This window comes from Cherax quadricarinatus, chromosome 71 (assembly GCF_038502225.1).
Source record: "Cherax quadricarinatus isolate ZL_2023a chromosome 71, ASM3850222v1, whole genome shotgun sequence".
Taxonomy (NCBI): Eukaryota; Metazoa; Arthropoda; class Malacostraca; order Decapoda; family Parastacidae; genus Cherax; species Cherax quadricarinatus.
The window spans coordinates 11942593-11958981 of NC_091362.1; the positions used below are offsets into that span (position 1 = coordinate 11942593).

At 39.1% G+C, this 16389-nt stretch overlaps 1 protein-coding gene across 5 annotated transcripts in view; it reads left to right on the top strand.

The window, feature by feature from the left end:
* Positions 1-16389, top strand: part of jumu (jumeau) — a 92160-nt gene that overhangs the window by 26484 nt on the left and 49287 nt on the right. For all 5 annotated transcript variants that reach the window (XM_070100026.1, XM_053793374.2, XM_053793372.2 and 2 more), the window contains exons 2-4: positions 12025-12594; positions 12729-13045; positions 13220-13372. In XM_070100026.1, the coding sequence (XP_069956127.1) occupies positions 12112-12594; positions 12729-13045; positions 13220-13372 (953 nt within the window). In that variant the 5' untranslated portion in view covers positions 12025-12111. The remainder of the gene's footprint in view (positions 1-12024; positions 12595-12728; positions 13046-13219; positions 13373-16389) is intronic.

Consider the following 16389-nt stretch of genomic DNA (forward strand, 5'->3'; position numbering starts at 1 on the left):
TGGAATATTTTAAAACTAATATTTCCTTGTATGTTGGGATACCACAGTACATATTAGTGTGCTCCCTTCACTGCAACAGGTAGAAGTTGTCCTTTGTTTAGCAAGCAGATGTGAACTTCTATGACTGAATGTTGAGTAAATATTCTGGTAGGTGGGTCTGTGGAAGAGTGATGGACTGAACACATTGATTCCAGGCTGAGGGACTGATTACCTCAAACTCCTCCTCCTTACCCATTTCTACTTTCTATTGGACTGATGAAGCCACTGTGTGGCGAAACGTTTATTCATTAAAGATTCCCATGTGTTGCACAACTGTCTCAATTCTTCAACTTGTCGGTTTTCAAAACCATTCATCACAAAAAGCGCAAATAGTGTATATGAATGCTATACAATACTGACAAGATGAATTACACTTGCAACATCTGAGTATCTATTTGTAGGTGTTAAGCCATCCAGTGGCTTTATCAATAAAATACATGGACGTAATGTGAAGACAATGTAAAAAAGATGAGGTAATCAGTCCCTTGATCTTGGAGTTGAAGAGCACCGTAGTCTTTAATCTGAAGCACAGGCAGTAAGATTGGTGCTATTTACTGGGGGAATATGCCAGAGTATAGCAGGACCAACACTTTAATATGGGTGTTGGCATGGGCTTTAGGAATTGCAGCAATGAGGTGGTTGAAGACAGTGAAGATGTGTTCATGTTCATGGCCAGTATATAACGCAAATAGTACAGTATATACAGGCAAAAGCATAGAAATTGGAAGGCTAAATGTGGTTACCAAAGGTATAATTCAGGAGAGTTGAGGTGGTTTGAGCATTTAGAAAGGATGGAACAGAATAGGATGGCTAAAAAGGTGTATTAATGCAGATTGGAAGGAGAGGTAGGTATTAAGATCATAAGATGTAGTAGATGCCTAGTTGTTCTCAAATGTTTGATAGTCAACTATGCTAAAAAGTTCAGATTAATGAGAACATGATGCGTTGCTTATGCGGGTGCTGGTGGCTTGTTGATTGCATCCTCAGCTCGCATACTGAGGGGTCGAGGATAGATCCCCATAGGTGAAATGTTGGGCAAGTTCCTTTACACCAGCTTCGTATTCATGTAGCGGTAAGTAGGCACTTGGATGTTAGCCAACTTATGGGGGCGTTGACCCCCAGAACACTCTCCAGGTAAACTCCAGGTTGCATCCTGGGAGATGAGATTAACCTAAGTGGGCCCAAAATGCTGTACATAACCATGACTGTTCTATATAGTATGATAAGGTCTGTAATAGCTGTATCATGCACTCTTAGAAGTGGTCATTATATTATGTCCAGTGCCTTTGGCAAGTTAATTAGAAAATGAGCCATAGCCAAATAAGTTGTTAAAAAATTCCTTTTGCGTAAGAACATAAACGAGTAGCACTGCAACAGGCCTACCAGACCATGCTAAGCAGGTCCAAGTCAGACCTTTTTGAACCAACTCGTGTATTTGTCTAACCTATTTTTAAAACTACCCAAGGATTTTGCTTCAGTGATGCTGCTTGGGAGTTTGCTCCACTTATCCATATATTTGTTCTGTCCTTTATCCTTTCCAGGTTTGAACCCATGACAGTACATCTGTCTTGAATAATTTTTAGCATGTTATTTATTCCCATCTTCCATTTATAATAACACCTTCATGTCCTCCCTTAATGGGAGATTTTAACTTTAGACAAATTGATTGGAACAATACAACAGGAAATCTTGAGTCTAGTGACTTGATATGGTTCAGGATTGCTTTTTAGAACAGTTTGTGACAGAACCAACTAGAGGAAACAATCTGCTTGACTTGGTTCTTGCCAACAAAGAATCCCTAATTAATAATCTTGAGGTTAATGATGAGCTTGGGGAAAGTGACCACAAATCACTTAGTTTCAATATATCATGGAATTACCCAGATAACTGCAATCAAATCTGTCCCTGACTTTCGCTTGGCTGATTTCATGGGACTGAGAAATTACCTGGGTGGGCTAAATTGGGATGACCTGACTATGGGTCAGGGAGGTGATCTTGGTTGCCAATATGACATTTTTCCAAGCATAGTTCTAGCTGCTCAGAAAACTTTGTTGAGTAGGGAAATTAGATCTAACAAAAATGATCCCAAATGGATGAACAATAGATTAAAATATCTCGATTGTCAAAAGAGAGGCATATACTGATAGGCATATCAAGAGGTGATGGGCAGTTAAGAAATGTATTCAATTGAAGAGAGAAATAAAAAGGAATAAGAAAAGCAAAAAGGGATCGAGGCTAAAGTTGCAAGGGATTCGAAGACTAACCCAAAAGGGTTCTTTCAGGTATACAGTAGTAAGATTAGGGACAAAATAGGCCCACTTAAGAGTAACTCGGGTCAGATCACTGACAGTGATAAGGATATGTGTGAAATTTTCAATACTTCCTCTGTATTTACCCAGGAAAATACTAGTGAAATTCCTGAAATGGATTATGTAGAACAGGATGATGATAAACTATACATGATTGGTGTAACTAGTGACGTGGTTCTCAGACAAATAGAGAAATTAAAACCTAACAAATCCCCAGGCCCTGATGAACTGTTTGCAAGGGTGTTAAAGGAATGTAAAGAGGAACTTAGCATACCTTTGGCTAATCTTTTCAACATATCAACAAATGGACAGTGCCTGATAAGTGGAAAATGGCAAATGTAATACCTATTTACAAGGCAGGTGACAGATCCTTGGCTTCGAACTATAGACCAATAAGCCTTGCCTCCATAGTGGGAAAATTTATGGAATCAATAATTGCCAAAGCAATTCGTAGCCATCTTGATAGGCATAAATTGAATAATGAATCTCGACACGGTTTTACAAAGGGGCATTCCTGTCTTACGAATTTATTAACTTTTTTCACTAAGGTGTTTGAGGAGGTAGATCATGGTAATAAATGTGATATTGTGTATATGGACTTCAGTAAGGCTTTCGATAGAGTTCTGCATCAGAGGCTATTGAGGAAACTTAAGACACAAGGAATAGGAGAAATTTTTTCCTGGGTAGAGGCATGGCTGACAGAGGCAGCAGAGAGTTTGCATAAATGGGGAGAAATGAGAATGGGGGCACGTCACAAGCAGTGTTTCGCAGGGGTCAGTGTTGGGCCTGTTGTTGCTCACAATTTACATAAACTCTATAGATGAGGGAATAAATAGCGTCATCAGCAAATTTGCTGATGACGCCAAAATAGGCCGGCCAATTCATTCTGATGAGGACACTAGAGCACTCCAGGATGACTTGAATAGATTGATGCAATGGTCGGAGAAGTGGCAGATGCAGTTTAATATAGACAAATGCAAAGTTCTAAATGTTGGAGAGGAAAATAACCATGCCACATAAACTAAATAATGTAGATCTTAATACTACTGATTGCAAAAAGGATTTAGTTCTGGTTGGCAATAATCTAAAACCAAGACAACAGTGCATTAGTGTTTACAATGAAATTAACAGAATCCTTGGCTTCATATCTAAAGTATAAATAATAGAAGTCTTCAGGTTGTTCTTCAACTCTATATATCCTTAGTTAGGCCTCGTTGAGATTATGCTGCACAGTTCTCGTCACCGTATTACAGAATGGATATAAATGCACTGGAAAACATACAGAATAGGATGACAAAGTTGATCCCATGTATCAGAAATCTTCCCTATGAGGATAGACTGAGGGCCCTGAATGTGCACTTTCTCGAAAGGCGTAGAATTAGGGGGGATATGATCAAGGTGTATAAATGGAAAACGGGAATAAATTAAAGGGATGTAAATAGCGTGCTGAAAATTTCCAGCCAAGACAGTACTCGCAGCAATGGTTTAAAGTTGGAAAAAATCAGATTCAGGATGGATATAGGAAAGCACTGGTTTGGTAATAGTTGTGGATGAGTGGAACAAACTCCCGAGTACAGTTATTGAGGCTAAAAAGTTTAGTTTTAAAAATAGGTTAGATAAATACACGAATGGGTGTGGGTGGGTGTGAGTTGGACTTGACTAGCTTGTGCTACTAGGTCTGTTGCCTTGCTCCTTCCTCAAGCGGAAGTGACCTGACTAGGTGGGTCATTTGGCTAATCTGGGGGGGGGGGACATGGACCTGCTTTGCATGGGTCAGTAGGCCTGTTGCAATATTCCTTCTTTAGGTTCATATGAAGTATATAACCTGAGGACTCCTAAACTGCATCTACCACTTCTCCAACCACTGCATCAACTTTTCCCAGTCTTACTGTAATGCTGTAGTCTTCATCAGAATTGATCTACTGGCCTATTTTAGTGTCCTTGGCAAATTTGCTTATCCTGCTTTGTTATCAAAGGCTCTAGCTTTCTCCTCAGCCTTCTAACAGCAAAGCATAATAGATGTTACGTGCATCTAGACCACCCTTGTCCCCACATTTGTTGCTATAATAACTTTGTTCCATAATCTGGCCAACTTATTCCCACCCTTTTCCTGTAAAGAAAAATATAAATATCCAGCATGTTTGTGTGTATAATATATATAAATTTTATATATACAAATGTATATATAAAGGACGTCTTCCTGGAGTGAAGATGTCGTTTGGGAACATACTTGCTTGGACATCCTCTTCCCTGCAATTTTGCAACCTACTGATGTGTTGATTAAAACACGAAAGTCCTAGAGCTATCATTCTATACCCCCCTATGGTTGATTTGCATACTGTATCACTGGGGTCAGCAACCTTGTTCTGCCTAGGGGCCAGAGCCCATGTCTGTGAGTGGATGGCTTACCAAACCTATCACCATGGTTAACCCTTTGACTGTTTACGCCGTATAAATACGTCTTACGCACCACTGTTTGACGTATATATACTCAATTCTAGCGGCTTCAAATCAAGCGGGAGAAAGCTGGTAGGCTCACATGTGAGAGAATGGGTCTGTGTGGTCACTGTGCACCACAAAAAAAATCCTGCAGCACAGTGCGTAATGATAAAAAAACTGATCGTTTTTTTGGATTAAAGCGCCGACTGAGGTGTATGTTTGTATAGTATTTATTGTTGTATTCGCGTTTTCATGGTCTTAGGTGATAAAATGGAAAAAATATTACAGGAATAGAGATGATTTTCATTACTTTGACGATGAAAACTACCTTGAAACTGAGCTCAAAGTAGCGGAAATGTTTAATTTTTACCAATGTTCAGGAGTAAACAAATCACACCACACGTCCAATACACTTCAACTGGGGAGTCTAATATTCTTTCACTAGTGCACTGATATTATTTATACCATTTTTACAATAATGCAGTAGTCTGCATAACAGTAAATTTTGTATTTTTTTGTATGAATAAAAAATCAAAATAGAAAACAATAATATAAGAGGGGCCTAGAGATGTGACTAATGAACAGAGGATATGTTATTTTAGTGCCAAGAATGTCTACCTTGTTTATTCTGGACCCTATTTTGAAATTGGTATCTTTTTTATTTTGCATGAAATTGGCCAAATTGCCAATTTCTGACCACTATATTGGGTAGTTCAAATTGGTAAATGGGTGGTTTTATTGTAGGGGTTCTTAAAAGGAGATATCGAGGGTTGAAGGTAGACACACTTGTTGGATGGTAACGATATAGTCAGACTGTGGTAATGGGAGATGGAGTCCAGCCTTGCCGTGTTCTAGCCTGGATGTCGATGCGCCGACTGAGGCCGAGGTAGCCTGTCCCGCTCACTCATGGAGCATCCTGTGACGTCAGTCACAGGCCTAGGGATCTTCTATGTAAATGCATGGATGGTACTATATGCTATACAACACATATAAGGGGATTCAGCAACTATGCTGACAGTTTCTTGCACTCAGCTGATAGATAAAATGGAGTTCTAAAGAAATAGCTATGAGTTTGGTCAGCTGGAACAATGGAATTGGCTGAAAACAGGGCTCAAAGTCGGCGAAATTGCCGATATGCATATGTCGCCGAGACCTCTAACTTCGCGGGAGCGTAATTCCGTGAGTTTTCGACCAAATTTCGAACTTTTGGTGTCATTACCATCGGGAAAAGATTCTCTCTATCATTTCATAAGAATTTTTTTTTTTTTTTAAATTTATCAACATAGAATGACAGTTTCAGAAAGGGGCCTGCGACAGTTAAAGGGTTAATAAATAGAGGTAATAATAATGCATACTACACTTGACATAATTTGAGCTATGGCCTCGTTGGCTGGATTCGGCCCACGGGTTGTAGGTTGCTGACCCCTGCTGTATCGCTGTGTGTGTGTGTGTGTGTGTGTGTGTGTGTGTGTGTGTGTGTGAGAGATATACAGTGGACCCCTGAGTTTCATGATTAATCCGTTCCAGAGAGCCCGCCGAAGGTCGAAAGTCACGAAACTCGAAACCATTTTCCCCATAAGAAATAATGGAAATAAAATTAATCCGTTCCAGACACCCAAAAATATTAAAATTTTTTTTTCAAATTAAATAAAGATTTACATAATGAAAACAATCAGAAATAAAGTACATGCATTTAAAATAAATAATAATAACATTACACTTACCTTTACTGAAGACTTCTGCGTGGATGGAAGATGGGAGGAAGGGATAGGAGGAAGGTGTACACTATTTTCTGGAAGAAGAATCCCCTTCCATTAGGACTTCAGGTATGAAGTCCATATCTGGGGTTACTTCCCTTCTTTTAATACCACTGGACCCCTGTCGCACAAAATATCTGTCGAGAGAGGTCTGTTTCTGGTGTTTCTTTAAGATTTCCCTGAAGTGGGAGACAACACTGTCATTGTACATGTTACACAAATAACCCTTACATAAGAGAGAACCTTACGACGACGTTTCGGTCCGACTTGGACCATTTGTCAATGGTCCAAGTCGGACCGAAACATCGTCGTAAGCTTCTCTTTTATGTGCGGGTTATTTGTGTATCGTTCCAGTCACTGTATTGTGCCTTTTTTTGTTATTGTACATGTTGCCAATATGGCCTGCAACAGCTTTGTTAGGGTGAAGTTCATCCATAAATGTTTACACTTCAGTCCACTTTCCACAAATGTCCTTAATCTTTGAAGAAGGCACCTTCCTCCATCTCTCTTCCTCCTCTGCAGCAGTTTCCTGAGCTGTGATCTGTTGCTGTTGCAGATGAAGCTCTTGCAGCTCTTCAGTGGTTAGCTCTTCCCTGTGGTCCTTCAACTCTTCCACATCCTCACCCCTCACCTCCAACCCCAGGGACATCCCCATGCCACAATAGTTTCCACAACTGGCATAGGTTCCTTAGGGTCAGCCACAAACCCTTCAAAATCCCTCTCTTGTACACAATCTGGCCACAAATTTCTCCAAGCAGAGTTCAAAGTCCTGGAAGGCACTCCCTCCCAAGACTTACCTATAAGGTTTATGCAATGGAGGATATTAAAGTTATCTTTCCAGAACTCTCTTAGGGTCAATTCAGTGTCTGAGGTCACTTCAAAGCACTTTTGAAACACTGCTTTGGTGTAGAGTTTTTTGAAATTTGAAATGACCTGCTGGTCCATGGGCTGGAGGAGAGGAATGGTATTAGGAGGCAAGAACTTCATGTGATGAAACTAAACTCCTCCACTATTTGCCCTTCCAAGTCTGGAGGATGAGCAGGAGCATTGTCCATTACCAGGAGGCACTTGAGTGGCAATTTATTTTCCAGGAGGTATTTCTTCACACTGGGGCCAAACACTCATTAAACCAGTCTAGGAAAATTCCCCTTGTGACCCATGCCTTACTGTTAGCCTTCCACATCACACACAAGTTACTCTTGGCGACACTGTATTTCTTGAAAACACTGGGATTTTCAGAGTGATACACCAGTAAAGGCTTCACTTTGAAGTCCCCACTAGCATTACTACAAAACATGAGAGTAAGCCTGTCTTTCATAGGCTTGTGTCCTGGGAGTGCCGCTTCCTCTTGTGTGATGTAGGTCCTCTTTGGCATTTTCTTCCAGAAGAGGCCTGTTTCGTCACAATTAAACACTTGCTGGGGTTTGAATTCTCCAGTGTCTATGCACTCCTTAAATTCTTGTACAAACTTCTCGGCTGCTTTTTTGTCAGAACTGGCAGCCTCGCCATGCCTTATCACACTGTGAATGCCATTACACTTCTTAAATCTCTCAAACCAACCTTTGCTGGCCTTAAAATCACAAGCCTCACCACTTGTTGCAGGCATGTTCTTTACGAGATCGTCATGCAACTGCCTTGCCTTTTCACATATTATTGACTGCGTAACACTATCTCCTGCTAACTGTTTTTCGGTAATCCACACCAACAATAACCTCTCCACTTCTTCGAGGATTTGTGATCTCCTTTTTGTCAGCATATCCACCCCTTTTGCAACAACAGCACACTTTATTTCCTTTCCTTTCGCCACGATCGAAGTGATGGTTGAATGGGGCTTGCCATACATCCTGGCAAGCTCTGTAACATGCACTCCACTCTCATATTTTTCAATGATTTCCTTCTTGAATTCGATCATGTTCCTCACTTTCTTTACCAGAGGGCTTGCACTAGCTTTCCTTGGGCTCATGAAGATAGAAGTATTGGGAGGGGGGGTGGGGTGGCATTGTATGTCCGAGATCGCTTGAACTGTTGCATAAAAACGGGTATTAAGTCTGAAGTAACACATACAGAGTCTGTTTGGATAGAATTTTCAGAGGAGCATGAAAAACTGATTTTAGGAGTGATATACCGTCCCCCAAACTTAGATAGGGACCAAGGGAAACTACTATGGGAGGAAATTGTTAAGGCCACAAGGCACGATAATGTAGTAATTCTAGGAGACTTTAACTTTAGTCATGTTGATTGGAATTTCTTGACTGGGAATTTAGAATCATACGACTTCTTAGAAGTATTTCAGGATTGTTTTTTGAAGCAGTTTGTGACAGAACCTACAAGGGGAAATAACCTGCTTGACTTAGTTATGGCAAACAATGAATCCCTTGTTAATAATTTAGAAATTTCAGAGGAACTGGGTGCTAGCGACCACAAATCCATTACATTTAGCATTGAATGGAAGTACGATAGTAGCGATAACTCAGTAACAGTCCCAGATTTTCGCTTAGCAGATTACGATGGGCTTAGAGAACACTTATCATCTGTTGACTGGGGTAACGAAGAGAGCTATCAATATGACAGTTTTCTGAACACTATACATGCTGCTCAAAGAGCGTTTATCCCATATAAAGAAATTAGATCAAATAGAAATGACCCAAAATGGATGAATAATAGGCTCAAATATCTACTAGGACATAAGAAAGGAATTTATAGGCATATCAAAAGAGGTGAGGGTCATCTTATGAATCGTTATATTGACATTAAGAGGGACATTAAAAAGGGGATAAGAAAAGCTAAAAGGGACTATGAAATTAAAGTTGCTAGGGATTCTAAAACTAACCCAAAATGTTTTTTCCAGGTCTATAGAACAAAAGTTAGAGATAAGATAGGTCCCCTTAAAAATAACTATGGGCACCTTACTGACAAAGAGAATGAAATGTGCTGCGTGATTTTAAATAATTATTTTCTCTCAGTTTTTACACAGGAAGACACTAACAATATTCCAGTAATTAATTTTTACAGTGGGCTAGAAGAAGATAAATTATGTAACATCACAGTCACTAGTGAGATGGTTGTGAAGCAGATAGACAGACTGAAGCAAAATAAGTCGCCGGGTCCTGATGAGGTTTTTTCAAGGGTTCTTAAGGAATGCAAAATGGAAGTCTGTGAACCATTAACTAATATTTTTAATTTATCTCTTCAAACAGGTGTAGTGTCTGATATGTGGAAGATGGCTAATGTAATTCCTATTTTTAAAACAGGGGACAAGTCGTTACCGTCAAATTACCGCCCAATAAGCCTGACCTCAATTGTAGGCAAATTACTAGTCAATTATAGCTGAGATTATAAGAAACCATCTCGATAAGCATAGCTTGATTAATGATACTCAGCATGGATTCACAAGAGGCCGGTCTTGTCTAACTAATTTATTAACTTTCTTCAGTAAAGCTTTTGAGGCTGTTGACCACAATAAAGAATTTGACATTATTTACTTAGATTTTAGTAAGGCTTTTGATAGAGTTCCGCACCATAGACTGTTAAAGAAAGTGGCAGCTCATGGGATTGGGGGAAAAGTGCTCTCGTGGATCGAGTCATGGCTCACTGACAGGAAGCAGAGAGTGTCCATAAATGGGGTTAAATCCGAGTGGGGATCTGTAACAAGTGGCGTTCCACAGGGATCAGTCTTGGGCCCGTTGTTGTTTATAATATATATCAATGATCTTGATGAGGGAATTACTAGTGATATGAGCAAATTCGCCGATGACACAAAGATAGGTAGGATAATTGATTCAAACGTAGATGTTATGGAACTTCAGGAGGATTTAAACAAACTCTATTCTTGGTCAGAAAAGTGGCAGATGCAGTTCAATGTAGATAAATGCAAGGTTCTGAAGCTTGGGAGTGCCCATAACCCTAGTACTTGTAAGTTAAATGATGTAGAACTTAGCCATACAGATTGCGAAAAGGACTTGGGGGTTATGGTGAGCAGCAACCTTAAACCAAGACAGCAATGCCTAAGCGTACGTAATAAGGCAAATAGATTACTGGGATTTATATCAAGAAGTGTAAGCAACAGAAGTCCAGAGGTCATACTGCAGCTTTATACATCATTAGTAAGGCCTCACCTAGATTATGCAGCTCAGTTCTGGTCTCCGTATTACAAAATGGACATAAATTCGTTAGAAAACATTCAGCGTAGGATGACTAAATTAATACATAGCATTAGAAATCTTCCTTATGAAGAAAGATTGAAGACTCTTATGTTACATTCACTTGTTAGACGAAGAATGAGGGGAGACCTGATCGAAGTGTATAAGTGGAAGATAGGTATTAATAAAGGGGATATTAATAAGGTCTTGAGGATGTCTCTCCAAGAGAACCCGCAGTAATGGATTTAAATTAGATAAGTTTAGATTTAGAAAGGACATAGGAAAGTATTGGTTTGGAAATAGGGTAGTTGAGTGGAACAGTCTACCTAGTTGGGTTATTGAGGCTGGGACTTTGGGTAGTTTCAAATTTAGGTTGGATAAGTACATGAGTGGGAGGGGTTGGATTTGAGTGGGACTTTCACATCAGAGCTTATTTCTTGGGTGGCATTGAAAATTGGGTTGGGCAAATGTTTTGTTAGTGGGATGAATTGTAAAGGACCTGCCTAGTATGGGCCAGCAGGCCTCCTGCAGTGTTCCTCCTTTCTTATGTTCTTATTTAGCAGTTGTAATCACAAAAAACAATGGATTATTACGTATGAACCCGCAGGGTGATGGTCACGTGTTGGTAAACAATGGCACACTGAGCGTGAATGGCGTGGGAGACTGGCTTTGTGTGCGAGGTGATGGGTGGACGGGTACCGGATGGTCGCCGAAACACGAGTTTTCTCACGAAACTCGAGGCCAAATTTTTCCACAAAAAAAAAAAAAAACTCGCCGAAGGTCGAATTTCACGAAAGTCGAGGCTGCCGAAAGTCGAGGGTCCACTGTATTATTTTATATCCAAAGATAGGGTGACCTGAAAAAGGAACTTCTCCATCATTTATGCTTATCACTGTTGTGCCATAGGCATACAGATATGACAGTTTAGATGTCCCTCTTAACAGCAAATATCCCAAATCCCTCCTTTAGAATACAGGCACTGTACCTCCCACCTGAATCCCTTCACCGAATATTAACTTGCTCACACTATAACAACTCGATCCCAAAAACCACGTCTCCTATCTAAAAAGCTCACACATGCCTGTGGTATGTCCAAACCCCTTGCACACAAACAACTTTTTTTTTTTTTTCATCTAATTTTATTATTTCCCAACTTTAGAATAGATTTTCATTGACAAACCACATAACTTTTTATGCATGATCCACTGCAAGGCCTAGTCATGGACTGGGCTGCAGGGGCATTGACCCCTGGAACACCCTCCAGGTAATATACCTATTGTAATATGCTATGACATTTTGATAAACTTTCACTATTAACTTTGGGTATTTTGTTCTTTTCAGGTAGAAGGTAAATTAACTTCTCTCCCACCCCACACCTCCACCACGTCATCTCTGCACCACCATTATCACCCACACCCTGTCACTACCATGGACCTCTACCTACCCAGCACAGAACCAGGTCTCACCCTACAAGAAATGATTGACTGTGATATTAAATGTGGCATTGATTTTAATGAGGGACTTGATACTATGATGTCGTCCTCGGATTTAAACTCGTTAGACCTATCAGGAATGTCTTCTTTAGAGGCTGAGTTAGACTTGAAGTCATTTGAGCCACTATTTGACCCCCTTGAAAAGCTTGAAGATATGGATGTCACTGATGATCATTCAGCTGAAGAGCTGAATGTTGTTAATTCATGGATGAATATGTCATCCATGAGCAATTACAATTTAGACATAGAAAATAGTGTTATGGTCAATCCCTCTGCAGTGTTGCCAACAAATCTTCCTTCACGCAGCACAAGGCAAGAACCTTCTACTACAATGAGTTCTTCAGTTTCAAGTACAACTACTACTCCTACTGTATTTATTAAGACAGAACCTCAGCAGGTTGCTGCTACTTCATTACAGGTATTTTTTTCAACTCCAAACATGGGTTATTTTTCCTTTTACTCTATATTTTGATGTTTCTTCTTAAAATGGCAAATAACCAAATTTGATTGAAACTTTATCAGACTTGCTTGAACAAGAAATTTTGTTTCCAGACACCTCAGTCACAGGTAGCTGCGAGTGGAACAACGATAACCACACAAGTTACCGTAATGCGACCACGGACTACCGTTGGTCAAACAATACGTCACCAGAATGCTATGGTGTCTGCCCAGTCAACCACTCATTCCTCATCTCAGCCTACTATTGTGACAAGGCCAACCTTGGCCACATCTCAGATGGTGGTGCAAACAACCCAACGCACTGCCCCTCAGTTAACTTTGGCTTCTACTGCATCAACAACAACAACTCATACCACAACACCAATTATCACTGCACGTACCACAACTCCACACACTATTCTTAATAATAGGTAAATTCTGGTATTTTCTATGTACTGTTTAAGCTATATAATGTGTGATAATATTTATGTATAAGGCTCAAATAGTGTAAACAGCTTTGGCATTCTTGTATATGTAATGTCACTTGCAGAAGCAAAATGGTGATTTATAAATGTCTCAGACCTCATTTCATTGCTCATTACAAGGTATAAGAGTACAGGGAAACCTCGGAAGGATCTTCGGCCAGAGGAGAGAGTGTTCCCTAAGCCTGCTTACTCCTACTCTTGTCTCATTGCCCTGGCACTCAAGAACAGTACTACTGGCAGCTTACCTGTATCAGAAATTTACAGCTTCATGTGGTGAGTAACTATACATATATGTAAATGAACCTGTGCATGTGGTAAAAAAAAAAAAAAAATGGTGTGGAATGGGGTGATAATCTAAAAGTTGAAAGGAATATGGCAGTTGAACAGAAAATGTGCATGGGAAAGACTGCAACTGTCAGACATCAGCAAATAAAGTTGTATGCATTAAATAATAGTGCATGCACTGTATTATGAAAAACACAGAAATACTTAAGTTAAATTGGTCATAACATAATGGATTACAGAAATGTACATTTCATGGAAAAAGAAACTTATGAAATAGATAAATACTCATTCCCAAGGTCATATGGCAGGTTTTGCCAAAAAGTATCATTACCAGGCTTATTCAGCTTAGTGAAGAATTGAAGATAATGATTCCAAAAGTAATGGTTTCAGTGGTTCTCATTCTCATAGCAGAAATAATAATAAATATTAGCCACAGCTTCATCTCTTCACTGGCTTTACCAAAATAAAAATGAAAAAATGCAGTTTGGTAAATGAAAATGTGATGTTCAGGTGTGTCAAATTTCAACTGCTTACTGTAGGTACGGGAAGAATGAAGACTTCAAAGCAAGCACAGTATACAAAATGTAGGCAGACCATGTCATAGAACAGCATCTATTATCTTGAAAAACAATACTGTAAGGTAAATGTAGAAAAGGGCAGAAAAAATTCTTCGAGACTTGAGTATTATTTTATGCTCGATGCTTTTCAAGGGATAACTAAAAAAAGACTGGAAAATAGAGGTTGTGTACTGCCTTCATAGAATCGATAAAACTTCTAAATTAAAGAAGTTTGTTTGGCATTGAAAGTTTAGCTACAATAAGTTTATTAAAGATAATTAATGTTAGTCTAGGAAAAAAAACTGTAATCTATGAAACTTTCTCTAAACTGTAATTTAACATTGTTTATACATAGGTTACGTAATTTTTCTCCTTTTAACATTTTTAGTTTGTTAAAGGGCCTCAGTGCGAGATAAAAATATTCAGTACTCTTCATGTATTGTTTTATCTTGAAATAGGTTATTCTATTGACACAAATCCTTTCACTGTCTTGCATAGATCTACATTATTGACGCTAGTGTCACTTGCCAAGATCTACATTTTAAGCATAGCCCACTCAGATTTGCTGCAAGTAGCAAATTTTAGCTAGACATAAGATAGGCATTGCGCACACTAAGGCAGCAGTGCCTTAGTGTGCGCAACAAGGCCAACAGATTACTTGGATTTATCTCAAGAAGTATAAGTAAAAGAAGTCCAAAAGTTATTTTACAGCTCTATACATCACTAGTGAGGCCTCATTTGGATTATGCTGCTCAGTTTTGGTCCCCTTACTACAGGATGGATATAGACTCATTAGAGAACATACAGAGAAGAATGACTAAAATGACTTACTGTGTGAGGAACCTCCCGTATGAAGATAGACTTAAAGCCTTAAATCTCCACTCTCTGGAGAGGCGTAGAATGAAGGGAGATATCATTGAAGTGTATAAGTGGATGACGGGCATAAACAAGGGAGATATTAATAAAGTACTGAGGGTGTCGAACCAGGTAAGAACCAGGAATAATGGATTTAAGTTGGATAAATTTAGATTTAAAAAGGACATAGGTAAATACTGGTTCTCTAACAGAGTTGTAGATGCGTGGAACAGTCTTCCCAGTGAGGTGATAGAGGCTAGGACCTTGGGTAGCTTTAAGAAGAGATTGGACAAATATATGAGTGGGAGGGGCTGGGTTTGAATGGTGTCATTGGGTACGCGAGTTATTTCTTGGGAAGCTTTAGGTAGTAGTCGTTTTGATAAGGACCTGCCTCGCATGGGCCAGTAGGCCTTTGCAGTGTTCCTCCATTCTTATGTTCTTATGTCCGTGAGTGTGCACATCCTGCACCACGAGGTGAATGATAATCAGAGCAAACCTTTGACCTTGTTTGGTTTAAAATGGTGACTGAGGTATTTTCTATTTTATTTTATTTTTTTGTTTCCTTTTTCTTTTATTGACTGTTTCTTGGTATCTATACTGCTGAAGTAATGATTTTAGTCAGTTGTAGGAAATAGGGTTCAAATAGGGCAGAAATATTTTGATTCTTCCCAAGGCAGAGTAGTTGCCCCTAACACCTCCCCCATGTCTTGAGTTTGTACTAGGTCTGCTTCATTTATAAGGATGCCCTAAATAAAAAATCATTCTTGGTTACACAGTATTTTATTAATCTGAGAAATAGGGTAAAACTTCAGTTTTGTAATTGATTAACCCTTAAATGGTCCAAACGTATATATACGTTTTTTCAACATTTGAAAGTATGTAAAAAAAATGTAGATCTTCTTTCTTGTTTTACATTTAAAAATGTGTAAAAAAAACTTTTATCTACATTTTTTTTTGTTATTTTTGAAAATATGTAAAAAAAAACATAGATCTACTTTTGGAGCACTACGGATTTGAACGTCTATCTGTTTGGACTGTTTAAGGGTTAAAAATGAAGGGAATGTGTAATATAGGAGAGGCCTTGGAATGTGCTAATGAACAGAGGATAGGTTGCTTTCATGGTTGGAATGCAGTGTTTATTTTGGACTTTCTTTAAACAAGAATGTTTTTGGTGTAAAATTGGCCAAATTACAGACTTCTGTGCACTCAAGAGTGGTTCTGATAGAGAGGCTGTTTTTTGGTCTCGATCAACAGAACTTAAATCGAGGGTAAAATCTCTGCATCTTTGCATCTGTATAATTCCATAAGTTTTTTTTTTTCTGCTCAAATTTTGTATTTTTAGTGTAACTACACAGATTACTTTATAGGATTTTCCTTGGGTTTGTGTTCTCATGAAATGTCTAAATTGCCTAATAATTGGATCTTCAGATTGCATGAACATGCTTAAACATTGACCAACCCATGAAGCAATTTATATTTTATGATCTACTCAATAATGATCCTCCAGTATTCTTTAGAAAAAGAGCCTAGATCTAGGCGAGATACCAGAGACCTCAGAGTGCAGACGTAACTCCTTTGCATAAGGGAGTGTAA